We start from the raw sequence: 19,715 nt of genomic DNA, 5'->3' as shown, positions 1-19,715 counted from the left end.
CGCCCACGGAGGGAGCGCTATTCATACGCAAATTCAGTCAATACATGCATTCATCATCTCAATCGTGTATTTATTGTCTTCAAAAGTGTTTTGAATAGCCATATTTAGCGATCTCTTGCCTCTGTTAGTTCCTTGATTGTCACATGATATGCCTCTTCTTTTACTGAGGCATTTGTGGACAAAAGGGGCAGAGCGCCCTCCGGCTCAAGGATGAATTAAAAACACAGCATCCAGCGCTCATAATGATGACAATAAATATAGAATAATAAATATTACTCCTCTGTATAGAAAATTGATATAAACATATGAGAATCCATCAATATTTCTCCAAATGTGTATGTTTTTAAGCATATTAAGAAATTATGGTCAATATAAGATTTTAAGAGTCAAAATGTGAAGCTTGAGTCTTAGATCTTTTTAATGATGTATAGTTTGTCAACTGCACATCAACATTTAGGCTCTATAATATAACAAATATAGTAGCCTATATGAAATGCCATAGAGGTAGGAATGTTCAGACGCTTTGCATCACAGAAATACATTATATTTTAAAGTATATTAAAATAGAAAACCATTATTTGGTTAGAGACTTGAGACTTCTTTTAAAAACATTATAATGGCAATGTGTTCAATCTTTTGACTGGTAGTGTAATTTAACATAGGCCTATACACAATTTTCTTCATATCATGTGCAATAATACGTGCATGCATGAAATCACAAAAATAATTTTTTTTTTGTCCTGAGTGGACTTTAATCCTGTTATCAGCATGATCACAGAGGGTTTTTTCACAGCCTACCTGACTGAAAGGCCTCATTAATATGCAAGTCATTTCAGGTCATTATTATTCAATTCTTTTGTCTTCTCAGGTGAGAATCACCCATTATACATGAGGATTCACACCTCTATGCATACTGTGTTTCTTGACCAAAAGTGTCTTAGAAAATTTAAATCTCTCTATTGTTTTATATGAAGGAGTAGGAAGGATAATTTTTACTTCATTCTGAAGCAAAAACTCTAGTCTACAACCTCCAATACCCAGAATCCTTGTGAACACAGTTTTAATATATTTTTTTTGGCCTTATTTCAGTGACTTAAGTTTTTTGTTTTTTCAATAACCACGCATAAACGTTATTCCTTCAAAAACACAAACATGTACATACATGTTCCTCACATATTATTGTAGCCAAGTTTGTGCTGAATACAGTGTAATGACACTTCTGTCATTTATATGTTTATGAACAACTGAAAAAAGCACAAATGTCAGGGCATGTCAAAACTTCTCCAGGGCCCCAAAAATCCTCAGACCCCTGAGGGTTAATGTACTAAAAACATATATAAATCAGTTCATGCGAGTACAGTGGTTCAATATTAATATTATAAAGTGATGATAATATTTTTGGTGCACCAAGAAAACAAAATAACATTTTCAAAACACTGCTTCAGGAAGCTTTGGAGCATTATGAATCAGCATGTCAAATCATGATTCGGATCACGTGTCAGGACTGGAGCCTGCGGCTTAATTTGACTCAACACGGGAAACCTCACCCGGCCCAGACACAGAAAGGATTGACAGATTGATAGCTCTTTCTCGATTTTGTCCAGCAGAGATAGCCACTAGGAACACCTCCGCGTGAACCGGTGTCTGTAAGGTTATCAAATCATGGCAATTGTATTGGCTGGCGACAGCCTATGACGTCCCTATTAGTGAAACCTGAACGCACATAAGGAGCGCCTAGAGAACAAGTTATCCACTTATCGACTGAATGGACTGTTCAGCAGGCGGCCCCAAGGCATGGCAGGGAGACACAGTGTTTCTCAGGGAACCATGGTTACATGCGTAACCTGAGACGTTCCCTTTCGAAAGGGAACTCGCACTGCGTCTTAACGCAGTTGGGGAACGAAATACTCATGCCGCCATGCTGAGGGGAGTGCATGCCAAAGAATGGCTGTGACAAATATCAGAAAACAATTTAAACTGAAATGCCAAAAAACACTCCTCCTAGGGGTCGCAAAGGCTGTCAGTGACAGCACTCCCTACATCCACCACCCAAGCTATAAGCCTCAAAGAGGCCTCCAGAAACATCTAGAGGTCTACCAAGGCTGCTCAAAGGCTTGAAACCAACAACTTCTAACAGAAGGGGTCCCTTTAAGGGAATGTGGCCAGGGAGCTGAAAGGAGCCCCGGCTAGTCACTTCTCAGGGCAGCATAGTCTACCCTGACTGCCACCAGGGAGGCCAACCTGGTCCTATTTTAGAAGTAACCTAGTCTGGCCAGCAACCTGTTTGTTACCAAAACAGAATCTCTAAAGCACTAGCCTCAAGAGGAGAGGTCCAGAAAGAGGGAGTGCAAACTGGCAGTAACCAACTCAGACCGGATCGTAGAGATGGGCATTTTGGGGAGAAGTACTCGACATAGCGCTTTGAACCTTTGCAATCGGGGGGAGTTACTCTGCTCAACCTAAAGAGTGTTTCTTAATAATAATAAGAAGAAGAAGAACTTTATTTTATATAACGCCTGTCAAAGCGCTGTACATAAGAACATAAAATCACAACAGAACATAACAATTTCAAAAGAAAAAAAAAAGATTAAGAATTACAGAATTAAAAATACAACTAAAAGCAATTTAACAAAATAAAATTACATAAAAGCTTTCCTAAAAAAGAATGTTTTTAAACTGGATTTAAAAATGTGCAAGGATTCTGCATTTTGTATCTCTACAGGCAAGGAATTCCAGAGTTTAGGTGCAAGATTTGAAAAAACCCTATCACCCATAGATCTCAGGCGAGTTACAGGGACGGTTAAAGGACCAGCATTGATGGATCTAAGATTTAGAACTGGGGTGTAGGGTGTCAATAGGTCAGCCAAATATTGAGGTGCCAAATTATTTAATGCTTTGTAAGTCATTGGCAACCAGTTGGCAACCAGTGCAGTGATTTAAGAATAGGTGTAATATGCTCTCTTGCACTGGTTCTAGTCAAGATGCTTGCAGCGGAATTTTGTACCAACTGTAATTTGTTGAGAGTAGTCTTGGGAATTCCACCCAGCAAGGAGTTACAATAGTCAATGCGAGAAAAGACAAATGTGTTAATTAGCTTCTCTGCCACAGTAAAAGTTAACATTGGGTGCAATCTGGCAATATTTCTGAGGTGAAAGAAAGATACTTTAACAGTGTTTCTAAACTAGAGTCAAATGTTAGGTTGGGATCAAATATCACCCCCAGATTTTTTAATTTGTCTTTAAACTGTACAATGGAGTCATCCACCTGTAAGGATGGCGGCTCCATTCTACGTAACTGATAAGCATAACTTCGGTCTTATCACTATTAAGGCAGAGAAAGTTCTCAGACATCCACTTCTTTACTTTAGAGATACATTGAGACAGAGTAGAGATAAATAAATTCTTAAATAAAGCACTCTGGATGCTGAGTACTCTACATAGGGTCCCTAATGAGAGACATACATTCAGCTCCAACAGAAGCTGATCTACCAAGGGAGTTCTTACTAAAAAGAACCTCTTAAACCTTTAAGACCAACTCAGGGGGTGAGGTCCTCTATATGATGACCCACTCAAGAGAGAGGAGTACCTCAGCCTTAAATACTGACCTACCAGGGAGGTCTCACAAGAGACCTTCAACCTTCCAATCAGACCTCGGGAGCACAGTACTCTAAGAATGACCCTCAATGCGAGGGGAGTTCCCATTGGACTCAACCGAGACGAGTATTGACCAAGCTCAATGCAAGTACCAGGGAGGCACCTAAAGAGCCTACAATCTGATATAATTCTAGGGAGTCAGAATATTATCTTAGCTGGAAGTGCTAAGGACCTACTAGACCAAGAGAATCGCCTTTAAGGTGGCCTGCTCGAGGGCTAACTATTTGGTATAAGATCTAGAACTCCAGGGCTAGTATCAGGGAGGCTCCAATGGAGCCTGAGCTACCTGATAACCATCTGTTCAACTCTAGGGAACTAGGACACTCAGGAACCTAGCTCATCCCAGAAGATCGCTTTCAAGGTGACCCAAGGAGGGCCAACTACTTCGTAGCAAATTTAACTCCAGCAGAGATAGCCACTAGAAGTATGCAGGTTTGGAATATTCATTCGCATTGCCATCATGATTAGTGTACTCAGCATATCGCTTTCTACCCTATTCTAGCATAACACAGCCACAGGTCTGAGGCTAATGCTTGAGCTCTAAGGGAGCGTGCTCAACTCGCCCTGAAAGGAGGGAGTACTTTATACGCTCGACATGAGCATCAATGGTGTTGGGCACATATAGGGCACAGAGCTCTGGGAGAGAAGTGAGCTAACCCGAGAAAGGCTCAAGGGTGAAAGCCTGAGCAAAAACTCTTGCTCCCCAACAGGAAGAAACTCCACCGGAGGGGCCTGCAACACTCGACCCCACAACTTGATAATAATCAAGGAGCTTTTGGTGGAAACATTGCTCCAAGCTCAAACTAGACAAAGCTACTTACAAAGAAGCTCTAAATGAGAGGAAGTCTAACAACTCTCAAGGACAACCACAGGGGAGGCTTTCAACGAAAGCCTACAACACCTGGCTATTTGTCTGTGCCTAACACCACTAGGGAAGCTCAGCATATCAATTATACTCCAATATCAAGTGGAGTTTCAGCTCAACCTAGGAAAATTGAGGAGGCCGTAAGGCCTGCTACTTGCATTAACCCTCTGGAGTCTGAGGCTGATTTGGGGCCTGGAGAAGTTTGGACATGCTCTGACATTTGTGCTTTTTTCAGTTGTTCATAAACATATAAATGACAAAAGTGTCATAACACTGTATTCAGCACAAACTAGGCTACAATAATATGTGAGGAACATGTATGTACATGTTTGTGTTTTTGAAGGAATAATGTTTATGCGTGGTTACTGAAAAAACAAAAAACTTAAGTCACTGAAATAAGGCCAAAATAAGTATATTAAATCTGTGTTCACAAGACTTTTGGGTATTGGAGGTTGTAGACTAGAGTTTTTTCTTCAAAATTATGTAAAAATTATGCTGCCTACTCCTTCATATAAAACAATATATTGATTTAGTTTTTGTAAGACACTTTTTGCCAAGAAACACAGTATGCATGGAGGCGTGAATCACCACTGAAAAATGGGCCATTCTCACCTGAGAAGACAAAAGAATTGGATAGTAATGAGCTGAAATGACTTGCATATTAATGAGGCATTTCAGTCAGGTAGGCTGTGAAAAAAACCTTCTGTGATGTCTCAAGCTCATCATGATATATGAAACATACAGAAAAATATTATTACAATATAAAGTAATGGTTTTATATTATACTTTAAAATATAATGTATTTCTGTGATGCAAAGAGTCTGAATATAGGCTTTTAGTTTAAAAGCATGCACATTTGGAGAAATATTGGATTCTCATATGCTTATGTCAATTTTCTATACAGAGAAGTTATATTTATTTAATATTCATTGTCATTACTATGAGCGCTGGTGTTTTCAATTCATCCTTGAAGTCTGAGGGCGCGCTCTGTGCATTTTTAGTCCACAAATTCATCTAAAAGAAGAAGAGGCTATTCCATGAATGGAGTTTCCAATTCATACTGCAGCCGGAGGTGCGCTAAAGAAACAAAAACTCATCTAAAATTCATTTGTAGAAGAAAAGAAAACAGGAACTAACTGCATGTCTTCTAGAGCTCCCTAACCATGACTTTTACATCCAGATAAACACTTTTCAAGACAATAAATACACGATTGAGACGATGAATGCATGTATTGCCTCTGAATTTGCGTCTGAATAGCGCTGGCTCCGTGGGCTTGGCCGCATTAGCAGATAATGAGCTGAATCACGGACTTCTGACATGGCTCTCTTTTCATACAGATTACATAAACACAGAAGGTTTGTTTTCGATTTGACTTAAATGATTTAAAACCTGACATCTTAACGTTTTTTTAGACATAAGTTTAACTTTTCTGTGATTAGTATTCACTAAGTTACAGTTCATTTTCTGAGAACTATCAGATTGGACTTCGTTCAGAGGGAGAGGAGAAATCACGCATCATGTTAGTTTTCTTTATTTTTCAAAAAGCACAACATTGTGTTTTTACTCTGAGTGTATACAAATAAAAGAAGATATTCTATAGTTTCAATTGATATATTACTTATGTCTCTATGACAAAAAATGACGGAGTATTTTAAGTCTGTTTTGCTGCAATGTGAAAAAAAACCTGCAAAACGCGCCGGCGCGTTTTCAGACCTCAGAGTGTTAATAGCCTAATGCAGAAGGTGGGCCCAGACTGGGGACAACTCTCACAAAGAGAGGAGGCATACAAGGATCACTAGGAATAGTATTCCTGAGTACAAGCCTAGGCCGGATATCGGGGCAGCCCAAAAGAAGGGCCAGCACACACACACTCATGACCTTCCTGGAGCTCAATGGAGCGGACACTTTAGCCTAAAAACTCTAAAGAAAGGAGGCCAGCTCACACAACACCCAGGGGATCTGACCACTTGGAGCTCAATGGAGTGGTGGTCCCTCACCACAGGGAATGTCAAGGTGGCCTTCTATATCGCCTTCCACTCTCTAAGCAAGAGAAAACCACTTCACTCGACCTAGGGAAGGTATCAAGGGGGGCCTAACAAAGGCCAAACACCTCAAATCGTGATTTTACCTGGAGCACAGCAGAGCGGTGGTTTCAACAAAGGACTCTCTTTAACGAGAAGAAGCCAGCCCACTCAACCCAGAAGGATTATCAGGGCGGCCCCGGAGGGTCGAACACCTGACATATCAACTATCTGAAGCTCGGTTGAGTGGTGGCCTAGAAAACCGACTCTCAGATCGAGAGGAGGCCATGCCATTCACTACAGGTGTTATTTTGTTTTAATGCTACCCGCTATTAAGACCTCACCCGCTTTTTGTAAAATAAAGAAAACAAACATGATGCGTGATCTCTCGTCTCCCTCTGAACGAACTCCAATCTGATAGGTCTCAGAAAATGAACTGTAACTTAGTGAACACTAATTACAAAAAAAAATAGACTCATGTCTAAAGAAATGTTGAAATGTCAGGTTTTAAATCGTAAAAACAAAAATTCTCTGTTTATGTAATCTGTATGAAAAGAGACATGTCAGACGCCCGTGATTCAGCTCATTATCCGCTAATGCGGCCACGCCCACGGAGCGAGCTATTCAGTTGCAAATTCTGAGGCAATACATGTATACATCGTCTCAATCGTGTATTTATTATCTTGAAAAGTGTTTATCTGCATATTATAGCCATGGTTAGCGATCTCTGGAAGCCTCTGTTAGTTCCTGGAATGTCACATGATATGCCTGTTCTTTCACTGAGATATCTGTGGACTAAAGGAGCACAGAGTGCCCTCCAGCTGCAAGTATGAATTGAAAACACAGTATCCAGCGCTCATAGTGATGACAATAAATATTGAATAAATATTACTCCTCTGTATAGAAAATTAACATAAACATATGAGAATCCATCAATATCCCAAATGTGCATGCTTTTAAGCATATTAAGAAATTACGGTCAATATAAGATTTTAAGAGTAAAACAAAGGTCAAAATGTGAAGCTTGAGTCTTAGATCTTTTTAATGATGTATAGTTTGTCAACTACACATTAACATTTAGGCTATATAATATAACAAATATAGTAGCCTATATGAAATGCCATGGAGGTAGGAATGTTCAGACGCTTTGCATCACAGAAATACATTATATTTTAAAGTATATTAAAATAGAAAACCATTATTTGGTTAGAGACTTGAGACTTCTTTTAACAACATTACAATAGTAATGCATTCAATCTTGACTGGTACTGTAATTTAACATAGGCCTATACAAAATTTTCTTCACATGATGTGCAATAATACATGCATGCATGAGATCACAAAAATCATGTTTTTTTTTTTTTTTGTCAAGAGTGGACATTAATCCTGTTATCAGCATAATCACAGAGGGTTTTTTCACAGCCTACCTGACTGAAAGAGCTCTATTATTATGCAGGTCATTGCAGGACATTATGTGGATCTTTTGTCTTCTCAGGTGTGAATCACATCATTATTCATGATGATTCACGCCTCCACGCATACTGTGTTTCTTGACAAAAAGTGTCTTAACAAATGTAAATCAATATTGTTTTATATGAACGAGTAGGCAGGATAATTTTTTTTACATAATTTTGAACCAAAAACTCTAGTCTACAACCTCCAATACCCAGAAATCTTGTGAACACAGATTTAATATATTTTTTTGGCCTTATTTCAGAGACTGTTTTTTCAATAACCACGCATAAACGTTATTCCTTCAAAAAAACAAAACAAACATGTACATACATGTTCCTCACATATTTTTGTAGCCTAGTTTATGCTGAATACAGTGTAATGACACTTTTGTCATTAATATGTTTATGAACAACTGAAAAAAGCACAAATGTCAGGGCATGTCAAAACTTCTCCAGGGTCCCAAAAATCCTCAGACCCCAGAGGGTTAATGTAGATGAGGCCTGCCATACTGCTGTAGACTGAAAGGATGCACTCGATACCAAGCCCTTATGCCAGACTGACAGAAGGGTTATTAATAATGGAATAAACCCATCATCGTCTATACTCTGGCCTGATAAAATGCACCTAATATGAATAAACATGCCCTTTAATCCTAAAAATGGGGATTGTTGTTGATTGTTGGAGCACTGCATAATCTGCCACCGCATATGTCCTGCCATATACAGACAGGACCAGCTTCATGACACATAAACATGGGTGCAGATAGGAAACACGCAACTAGGGTTGCCAAAGGGAAACATTCATAGTGCGAGCAAACAGCCTTATAAAAGGTGAACACGCATGCTCCTAGACAAAACAAACAATTCACAAGTAATGTGTGTGATAGATGTAAAAGCTTGCACCTACATAGCTTGTCTAAAGGTAAATAGAGCACTGCTTACTGATATTGAGGACACAAGAGACAACGCATCCTTTGTAGAATTTAAAATATCTAAAGATATTTTGAAATGAACAAAGACATTTGCTTTACTGTTTCAACCCCCTCTCTCTTGCTACAAGGGCCATAAGGAAGACACAAATGTGTTGATAGTGATCAAGCCCTGTAGGCCAAGATGTGTGTACATCGTGGGTCTACAAATTTTCACACCTTAATACAGTGGGGGAAGTTTTAATCTTCTGATTGGTCAGTTTAAATGTCTCACATTTGGGTTTCAGTCACATGGTCAAGGAAGGGATAAAAGAAGATTGTATCTGCTGCTCTGTCTCTTTGATTCTTGGCTTCTTCTTGGGCACTCTCTGGCCCTCTCTCTCTCTCTCTTTCTTTCTCTCTCTCTATCTCTATCTCTCAGGTAACTTTTTACAAACATGCTGGATACAATTAATGGTATATGATTATATCATCTCATACATCTATTTTGTAATTATTTTAAGTGTAACCATAATCAGATATTGTCAATAAACCCTTTCAATTACAAATGATGTGCTGATGTGCAACTAGTTTTGATTTAGTATTAACATTAATGTGCTCCCTATTACAAGCAACGCTCTCCCACATATTTTGCTATTATATCTGTGCTTATTTCTGTTGTTGGTATAAGTTGCAGTGGGTGGCAATAAACAAGAAATGTACAGTTTTCTACAATCTTACTGATAAAGCTTCTTTAGTCGCTCAGCAAACCTTATAGTCTGAACCCCTGTAGGAGTTCCACCCTTACACCTTAATCAGCAAAACACTCTCATAACCAAAACCTGTCCTGCTTCCCTCGAGAAGAAACAAATGAGAGTGGAGCTTCCTCAGCGGGAAATGCTCACAAAGCCTGCCGACAGAACTCTCAAGCAATGGGCATACATGCTCTAACAAAGAAGCACAAGTCAAGTGTGTTATCGGGTAACTATACATGGATGTGCACACTGACTGAAACATCTGTATAAACAGCCGTTCTTACCTTTGAATAGCGCTTCAAACAAAACAGTCCCTGAAGACAAAAAGAGGAATGTTCGAGTCGCGCTAGTAGTGGCATCATAGGCTGTCGCAGCCAATACGATTGCCTTGATTTGATAGCGTTTCAGACACCGGTTTATGCAGATGCATTCCCCAAATGCGTTAAGACACAATGTGAGTTCCCTTTCAAAATGGAACATGCTGGATATCTTTTAAAGCAGCATTTTGACAGAAAAACATTACATGAAATTGGAGAAAACAGAGCTGAACCAGACCACAATGATCAAATCTTTAGTAAATACACAGCAGTATTTTGGATGATCTGGCCTTTATATTCATCTCATGTTTTTTTTTTTTTTCTGTTCATTGTACAGTATCATAAAATATTAACATTCATTTAATCAAATCAATACCAAAGATGCATGATTTCAAAAGTACAATGCCATGTTGTTAATCCATACTAGTTATGTTTTCATCACTCTGTTTTTATGTGCAATTTGAAGTATTGCATCAGAAACAAGTGATGGAAATGCCCAGATAAAATAAAAAATCTACGCTCGCTTGAGGTGGTTTTTGACTTGTGCGATGTAAGGCTGAAGTCAGACCGTCTGGACTGAGGGACAACTTTTTCTATGAGAACAAAGGACTTTCCTGATGATAAGTAACATTTGAACACTTTTTTGAACACTCTCCTGCATAAGTAATAACAGCACCATCTGAGATGCACCACTCTTTTGAACACTCTCCTGCATAAGTAACAGCACCATCCGAGATGTACCACACTCTCTGTTCCAATCCTTTCTCCCTCACCTAAAACACATCCTAAATCTATGCAATGTTAATTGTGTTCCACAAGTGAATATATATGTTTGGAATAATTTAAAATGTCTCAGTTCACCTGGTAAAATGGTCTCATTCTCCCAGACATAATACAAACTTCCAAGAAGCTCTAGAAAACAAGAAATATTGTGTGCCACTTAAGGTGTGCCCTCCCCAAGGTCCTTCATTCAAACTACCTCCTGTATGTAAAGAAGTGCCCTCTTCTACAGGTATCAATAACTCATTCGAACACAAATTCTGATTGCCCATTCTTCCCCTAATGAATAGGGGACCAAAACCTAATTTTAATTGCAGACACCACCATTTGGTTAGCCTATTGAATTATCTGGGTATTTAAGGAGAGATGGCAAAAGGTTCAGGAAATCTATAAACAGATCTCCCGCACAATTGCTGTGTGTAGTCTTTTTCATTGCAAGGTAAATGCTTCTAAATTCTTTGATTTCTGAATTGAACTGAATTCTGAATATATGATTGATGACTGTTTTATTCTTTGGATTGGATTTGAATTACTTTCCTTTACCTGGTTAATAAATTACATTTGATGTTATTCTGATTAACCTTGTGTTATTAATTCTAGTAGATCACGTTAAGTCCATAACCTCACAAATCTGCGCTCAGGTTAGTAATGGACTAAACTACAGTTAGGTGGAGCAGTGGGGCACACCAACTGATATTTTAGAGCTCCGACTAACACTTTGGCATTAGTTATGCATACTTAGACTGGGTAGGCTGATAATGGGGTTTTCCTTTTAGAGCAACAGTGGGTTGCTAGACCAATCTAAACAGGGGTTGGCCTCAACCTCTGATTATGGTAAGATTATTCCAAGTGTTTGTGGGAAAACCACTGCATTATTATGTAAAGTTACCATTAGAAGCTAAATTGGTCAGCCTGATTTTATGGTAATGGTCATGGCCTCTGGTTAAAAATAATCTTTCCTTCATTCAGTGTGTTCAGAACTATGGGGACTAACTAACGTATTCTAGAATGAGCAAAGTGGGTACGGCCTCTAAAATATTAGTCATCGCCTCTGTCTAATGACCAAGACTGACGAGTTTGTGAGTATGAGATGGTATACCCGGCCTGTGTGAGACTCAAAGCGTTATAGGAATCCGGAAGAACTATTATAACACAAAGGGTTGAGCAGAATTATCAAATTCATACCTAAAATTTAATGATTTGTCTAATTTAATGATTTGTTGTGCAGAAAGAAGACAGCAACATGCAGGAACCCTTCTACTGCACCACTGGCTACCAGTGGGTGGACCTTACAGCGAAAAGTGTTAATGTGAATAATGGGAGATCGAAACACACTTACCAAATAAATTCTGAAGTAGTGAACATTAAACCCATATGTGACTAATCAGCTGTTGTAACAGACACATAATACATTTATGTTTGATTCTGTTATGACGCATAATTTCTGGATGTACTGGAACTTGTATATGTGGGTGTGCAATGCATTTTCCATTTGGTGATTGCTGTCGAAAGACAAGAGTCGTGTGCATTTTTGTACTGGAGTGTTGCGGGTTTTCAGGGTTGTCCTTTCACGTGTGACTTTTAAAATCAAGAAGATGACTTCAGATGCCTCATTTATTGTTTTCATATTCATAAGTGTTTAGGCAAAGCTTTCACGAATGCCTGGTCACAGTGTTTTATTTACTGTTGGTTACTAGGTTACCATACCACCATCATCAACTCAAACAACTTGATGGAAACGCACCTAATACGCATGTGTTTTCTTTGTGAACTTCATTCCAAAAGATTCACATCATGTTAGGATGGAAACCCAGCTAGTGTTGCCCACTAAAGTTTCTCAGAAATGGTCTCAAAGAGAAAGACAGCCCAATGACATTGGTTCTTCATTGTTATTGGTTTTAATGAGCACAGCATGCTGAATGTCAATTATGAGCTCTTATTCATAACTAATGCACAGACATACATTTCTAACTTTTAAATATTTTGGTCTAGAAGCCATTTGTATCTTCAGTTTAAGTTTTACCAATTTGAAGCCAGGGATGGGCAGTATTTATGATACATGTATTTCAAATACAAAATAGTATTTTGTAATTTGTATTTGATAGGGTTGATGAAAATGGCTTTGTATTTTGTATCAAAATACTTAAGTGTTTTGTATTTTTGTAGTTTTAAAACACTGTAAAATACTTTGTAAGAAGTCTACAAGAGGACATCATAAAACTGCGGCCTCTGAATGGTGCTTACTCAATAATTTGCCCAGACTTGTTGAGTTCAGAACAGATGTTAAGATTAGGTGTTGGTTTTAGTAGCTTAGGCTAAATAGTTTACCAATTTACATAATGTTCTTGAAAACTATTATATTGAGCAGCAGCCCCCTATATTTATGATTAACAATCAAATAATTAATTAGTTAGAATTTAGCTGATATTAATACAGGTGCCATCAGTTGTCTTCTTATGAATTACTTGTCATTGAGTCAGTGTTGCTGATGCAAAGTAGGCCCTTTGTTACCAAACACCAAGTAACTAAATTAAGGGACCCACTTTATATTAAGTGGCCTTAACTACTATGTACTTACATTTAAATTAATAATTTGATACAATGCACTTATTGTGTACATATATGTTTTTACATTGTACTTTTTAAATACATTGTACTTTTTAAATACATTGTACTTTTTTATATTTTAAAAACACCTGCATGTAATTACATCTGTAATTAAATTTATAATTACACTGTTGACCCATCCCTTACACCTTACCCCTACCCTTAAACCTACCCAAACCAAAGCTTTCCCTAACCTTACCCATATCCCACCTCAATAGCAACAAAAGTGTTTTGCAATTCAGTATGAACCCAATAAGTACATTGTAATTATTTTTTGATGTAAGTACATAGTAGTTAAGGCCACATAATATAAAGTGGGACCAAATTAGGATACAATTATGAGTAATTCACAAACTGTTAAACTTTAAACTGGTTACTTTAAAACTAACCATCATCTAGGAGATCACAGGGATATGTGAATATTTGATCTGTTAAAGCCACAATATGTAAATTTTCGCCGCTAGAGGTCGCTTATCCTTGATTTTGTGGAAACATGGAAGGTATTGTCTTCACATCTACAACCGGTGGAAATGAATTGGGACGGGACTCGGTCAGAAATCATGTTCATGGATGAGATTATTAACGTTACCAAGTGAAGTTGGAGCTGAACGAGACCGCTGGAGCGAATGTTAATGAGAGACGAGTGCGACACATGCCAGAGCAGTGGAACGTTTATTATGCCACAGTTGCCGCTTCTGCTTTTTTTGGGTTAGTGTATGTGGAGTAACGCAGTGCTGTTTATTAGATACATTTGTGTGTTGAAAGATGTTATAATGCTACTCTGTGTTCACTCGGGGGCTACTATGAGACACTTATTGCACACTGCAGTAAGCTAGATCGATGTTAGTCATGGTAAAACATCATACTCACTGTAAATCTATAAACAAGAAGCTATATAACAGTTTTCTGTTGATGAATGAATTCAAACAGTTCCTCATTTGTCTAATAAAACATATGTTTTACTAGACAGATGAGAAATATAAAACACTTTTTTTTCCTATGATTTCTACATTTGGGGATAATGCAAGTACACAAGTCAACAATATATTACATCGTCCTAGAGGTTTTTAAATATTTTAATCCAAAAATCCTACTGTACATATTGTCCCTTTAACTGGTTGCATGACATTTATTGCATGACTCAGGCAGAGAAAAGCTGTTGCTATCAAACATTGTTTATCAGTCAATGTGAAGGGATCGATCAAATAAGCCAATTGATGGAAGGTTTGTGAAGAAATTTCACGCTCCTTTGTAAAAGTATTTTAGTATTTTCAAAATACAAAAATACAGTATTTTATTTTAAAATATACTGTATTTTGATGTATTTTTGCCCAACCCTGCTTGAAGCTCTGCCCAGTAGATATTTTGTGCAGTTTCTTACTTGCCCAATAAACCTTATAGTTTTAAATTTTATCAACCATGTATTAAAGTCTTTGGCATCTGCAAAAAAAAAAAAAAAAAAAAAAAAAAAAAAAAACACAACAACCACACGAACACCCCAAGACAAACTGCTTTGTTTTAAACATTACGCTTTATATTCCGGTAAACATCACTTTGCATTATGTGGCAGTTTTCTAGAGTCCCTTAGCCCTTGACGGAGTAGTGGCGGTGGAATGGTCGGTTGTATAGCTGGACATTTGACCCAGATTCACGTAAAGCCTGTGCATTCTGTGGGATACCAGAGAACATACTAACAGAAGATGCTTGGCCACTCGAGCCTAGAGATGATGGAGCTAGGGTGGAACCAGTGGGCCGTTGCAATGCCTCAAAACCCTTAGATATTTGGTTACTGCTTGGGGAGTCAAAAGGAGGTTGAAATGAGAGTCTAGAGGGTCTTTCAACTACAGCAAGGAGACCCTGGGTACGCCGAGAGTCTGAGATATACAGGCCGTTTGAACTCTGATCACTGGTAGACTGGCTTGAAACAGTTAGGAGCGAGGAACCAAGCTTTGGATATGTGTGGGTGTATTTGCTAGAGGGGCTTTGAGAATGGAGAGAAAAATCATCACTGGTGCTACCACCCTGTGCAGAAACAAACTGTCCAGAATATCCTGAAGATGAGCCTCCTGCTGATGATAGGGAAGAGAACCTACTCTGCATTGGAGAGCTTTGAGAGAGAGCGCTACCCTGTGATGTAGCTGCACCAGAGGTCTGAATACCTTGTGAAGGCTGCCATCTTTGAGACACAGAATAGCTTTGAAGTGCTTGGCTGGGCTGACTGGCAACACCTTGTGAAAAGGACAATGGAGATGCAGGGACAAACTGACTTGTGGTAGCTTGAGGTTGGAGTGATCCACCATAAGTGGTGCTTTCCTGCATGTTGAAGGGAGTAAAGGACCCTTTCTGGGTGCCAGAGCTGCCTGTGAAGGTAGAGGTAAACTGCTTCTGTGAAGTCTGGACTGTAGCAGACACACTAGCAACATCTTGTTGTGAGGACAATGATACACAGCTACAATTATAGAAGGATGGAGATGCAGGGACAAACTGACTTGTGGTACCTTGAGGCTGCAGTGATCCACCATAAGTGGTGCTCCCCTGCAGGGTGAAAGGAGTAGAGGACCCTGACAGGGTGCCAGAGCTAGAAGTAAACTTCTTCCTTGAACTCTGGACTGTAGCAGACTGACTAGCAGCACCTTGGGGTGAGGATAGTGATACACTCTGATAGGATTGAGACCCAGGGGGAAACCGACTTGTGGTACCTTGAGGTTGGAGTGATCCACCATAAGTGGTGCTCTCCTGCAGGGTGAAGGGAGTAGAGGATCCTTCCTTGGTGCCAGAGCTGCCTGTGAAGGTAGAGGTAAACAGCTTCCGTGAACTCTGGACTGAAGCAGACCGACTGGCAGCACCTTGCCGTGAGGAATGTGATACACTCGGATAGGATTGAGACCCTGGGGGAAACTGACTTGTGGTACCTTGAGGTTGAAGTGATCCACCATAAGTGGTGCTCCCCTGCAGGGTGAAGGGAGTAGAGGATCCTTCCTTGGTGCCAGAGCTGCCTGTGAAGATAGAGGTAAACAGCTTCCGTGAACTCTGGACTGAAGCAGACTCACTGGCAGCACCTTGCGGTGAGGAATGTGATACACTCGGATGGGATTGAGACCCAGGGGGAAACCGACTTGTGGTACCTTGAGGTTGGAGTGATCCACCATAAGTGCTCTCCTGCAGGGTGAAGGGAGTAGAGGATCCTTCCTTGGTGCCAGAGCTGCCTGTGAAGGTAGAGGTAAACAGCTTCCGTGAACTCTGGACTGAAGCAGACTGACTGGCAGCACCTTGCCGTGAGGAATGTGATACACTCGGATAGGATTGAGACCCAGGGGGAAACCGACTTGTGGTACCTTGAGGTTGAAGTGATCCACCATAAGTGGTGCTCCCCTGCAGGGTGAAGGGAGTAGAGGATCCTTCCTTGGTGCCAGAGCTGCCTGTGAAGATAGAGGTAAACAGCTTCCGTGAACTCTGGACTGAAGCAGACTGACTGGCAGCACCTTGCGGTGAGGAATGTGATGCACTCGGATAGGATTGAGACCCAGGGGGAAACCGACTTGTGGTACCTTGAGGTTGGAGTGATCCACCATAAGTGGTGCTCCCCTGCAGGGTGAAGGGAGTAGAGGACCCTGACAGGGTGCCATAGCTAGAAGTAAACTGCTTCTGTGAACTCTGGACCGTAGCAGACTGACTGGCAGCACCTTGGGGTGAAGATAGTGATACAAACCGATAGGAGGATGGAGACCCAGGGGCAAACTGACTTGTGGTACCTTGAGGTTGGTCAGAACCACTGTAAGTGGTGGTCATTCCTTGAGATGCAAAAGCAGTAGAGGCACCAAACCAAGCCTCAGAGCGACTTGTTGGCTGGCTATAAACAGCTTGGTGTGAAGACATGTAAACATTTGCATATTTGCTAAGGGACGCAGGGGCATACAGACCCAGAATGCCCAGAGGCTTAAGAGATAATCTAGAAGTAGAGCCACTACCTCCCTGCACAGGGAAAAAACGACTGGAAGTTGTTGATTGAGTGCCAGGCCTGCTCTGGGTGCTTGTAGACACACCAGGTGAACTTTGAACGCTTGCAGACTGGCTAGAAACTCCAATGGGTAAGGCACCAAACTTGCCATCCATCAGGGATCCTGGGGCATAACGACTAGAAGTGCTAAGAGATTGGGACATGCCACTACAATTGTCACTTTGTACTTGTGTGGATATAAGTGGACCAGAACTTCCAGACAATTCAGGTCCAGAGCTGCCCTGAGAAGTGGAAGCAGAGCCTTGAGTCCAAGTAGACAAAACACTGAGAGAAAGACTACCCTGAGTGTCTAGAGGGTAAGCAGGAACTGTAGAATGTGAATCTGAATGGTTTGACTCAACCATAAACAAGCTGGGAGAGCTTTGACTAGTAGTAGACTGACTAGAGACCTCCAGTGATGCGGGCAGATTACTAGAGGTTTCTTGAGATTGGGTAGACAAGTCAACAAAAGAGCTAAGCCCTGCCACTTCCCCTTCCAACAAACTGCCAGAACTACCATGAGAGCTAGAACTATATAGACTGGGGGTACTCTGATCACTGGAAGACTGACTGGAACCAGATGAACTCAGATTGTTATAGGATTCTGGGGTATAGTGACTAGAGGTACCTTGAGAATGAAACAAGCCACTGTGACCGCCTTCACCCTGAGGGGAGATTGATTGACCAGAGCCTTCTGAAAGTTCCACAGGGCTACCTTGAGAAGCGTAAGTGGCACCTGGAGCTGATGAACTGCTGTAAGAGATATTCTCCTGAGAGGACACAGGCAAAGTGGCTTCTGCTGGTTTAGCACCAGTGGTTTCCTGGTACGAACTAGGGGAGCTCTGATCACTGGTGGACAAGCCAGAATTGCCAAGTATTGCAGGGAAGCTAGTACTTTCTCCTTGTGCAGAAACACTAGCAGTACCTGTAGTGGTTGATCCAGAGAAACCCTGGAGTGATGTCAAGCTGCCGGCATGCTGTTCATTTAAAGGTAGGGGCAAGGAAACTACAGAGCTGCTTGGAGTGGTTTGGGCATGGGACATCAATTCATGCCTGCTGGAATCATGGCCTATAACAAACTGGAGTAAGTTATTGGAGTAAATTGGAGTAGACCTTTTCAGGGGTCTGTTAGTGAATAAACTAGTGCCCACTTCTTCAGACAAAATCCCAGGCACAGGTACATTTGACACAGAAGACTGGACTGCACGAGGTGACAAAATATTGTCAGAAGGCTGACCCCGCTGGTGGTGGGCATTTGAATAGTCCCCACCTGTGAATTAAAATAGAAGGCTTTAGACCAGGGGTGTCAAACTCAATTCCTGGAGGGCTGCAGCCCTGCAGAGTTTAGTTCTAACCCTGCTCCAAAGCACACATACCAGTGGTTTTTCAAATGGGCCTGAAGGACTTGATTAGCTGAATCAGATGTGTTTAATTAGAGTTGGAGCTAAACTCTGCAGGGCTGTGGCCATCCAGGAACTGAGTTTGACACCAGTGCTTTAGACAAACCTCACAATTTAAAAGAGGGGAGGGAAAAAAAAAAAAAAAAAAAAAAAAAAAAAAAAAAAAAAAAAGGCAAGACCAGAGAAAAATCTTACCTTTAAATCCATAAGCATTATTTAAAAAAGTCAGGATGATTACGAACAAGGGTAACCTACAAGTGCATATTAAAAATTAAATACATAAGTATGGTCAATATTTGCAGAATCATTCAGACACATGTTGAACGAATAAACTCACTTTTTCCACCCTTCATCCATAGCAAAGAAAGAAACAGGGGGGAAAAAACCCTAAGCACTTCAAAAAACCCCTCATTAACTTTCTCAAACCACCACTCAGAAGATCCAAACCCAAGCATACACAGCTGGAGATAATAGTATTTTATAGCCTTCATCAGTCCTATTAGAGAAATAACCAATTACATGAAACATTGTTCACCTGGGAAACTAACTGGCTGTTAAAAGATTTAATTGATGATTGTTTTATGAAGGCTCTGATACCCTCTGCTGTTTAAATATTTTAAAGCAGATAATTCAGACTTTCACTGTGCAATGTCTACATAGGATATTTTCATACACTTTACACAAAATGTGCTTGATCATTTCAAGGTGACCTTTATGAACTGTTTTGGGAAATTGTCATAATGTAATGCAGACTTTGCAGTGAGAAAATTACTGAAATATGGGGCTGATAGGTTTTATGATTGGGCACAAACAGAAGTGAGAACAAAGCGCAGTTTATGCTAAATTGGGTGGAAACTAAGAAAAATCCTGTTTCGTTTCTTAGTCTGACTACATGAACATTAAGCAAAACTTCAATACATATTATGAAATATGTATGCACAATTAATGAGAACCACC

General features: G+C 40.1%; 1 protein-coding gene across 1 annotated transcript; it reads right to left on the bottom strand.

Annotated features, from left to right (window-relative positions):
• Window positions 1-14,843: 14,843 nt before the first annotated feature.
• Window positions 14,844-19,694, bottom strand: zgc:173837 (hornerin). Its single transcript, XM_048176421.1, has 3 exons — window positions 19,096-19,694; window positions 18,954-19,009; window positions 14,844-18,628 (listed from the first exon to the last, which is right to left on the bottom strand). Exons 1-3 carry the CDS (start codon window positions 19,113-19,115, stop codon window positions 14,946-14,948), a joined length of 3,759 nt encoding a protein of 1,252 aa, XP_048032378.1. The 5' UTR covers window positions 19,116-19,694; the 3' UTR covers window positions 14,844-14,945.
• Window positions 19,695-19,715: the final 21 nt, after the last annotated feature.

The sequence above is a fragment of the Megalobrama amblycephala genome, linkage group LG2 (assembly GCF_018812025.1).
Source record: "Megalobrama amblycephala isolate DHTTF-2021 linkage group LG2, ASM1881202v1, whole genome shotgun sequence".
Lineage (NCBI taxonomy): Eukaryota > Metazoa > Chordata > Actinopteri > Cypriniformes > Xenocyprididae > Megalobrama > Megalobrama amblycephala.
This window is presented reverse-complemented; position numbering and strand designations above follow the sequence as displayed.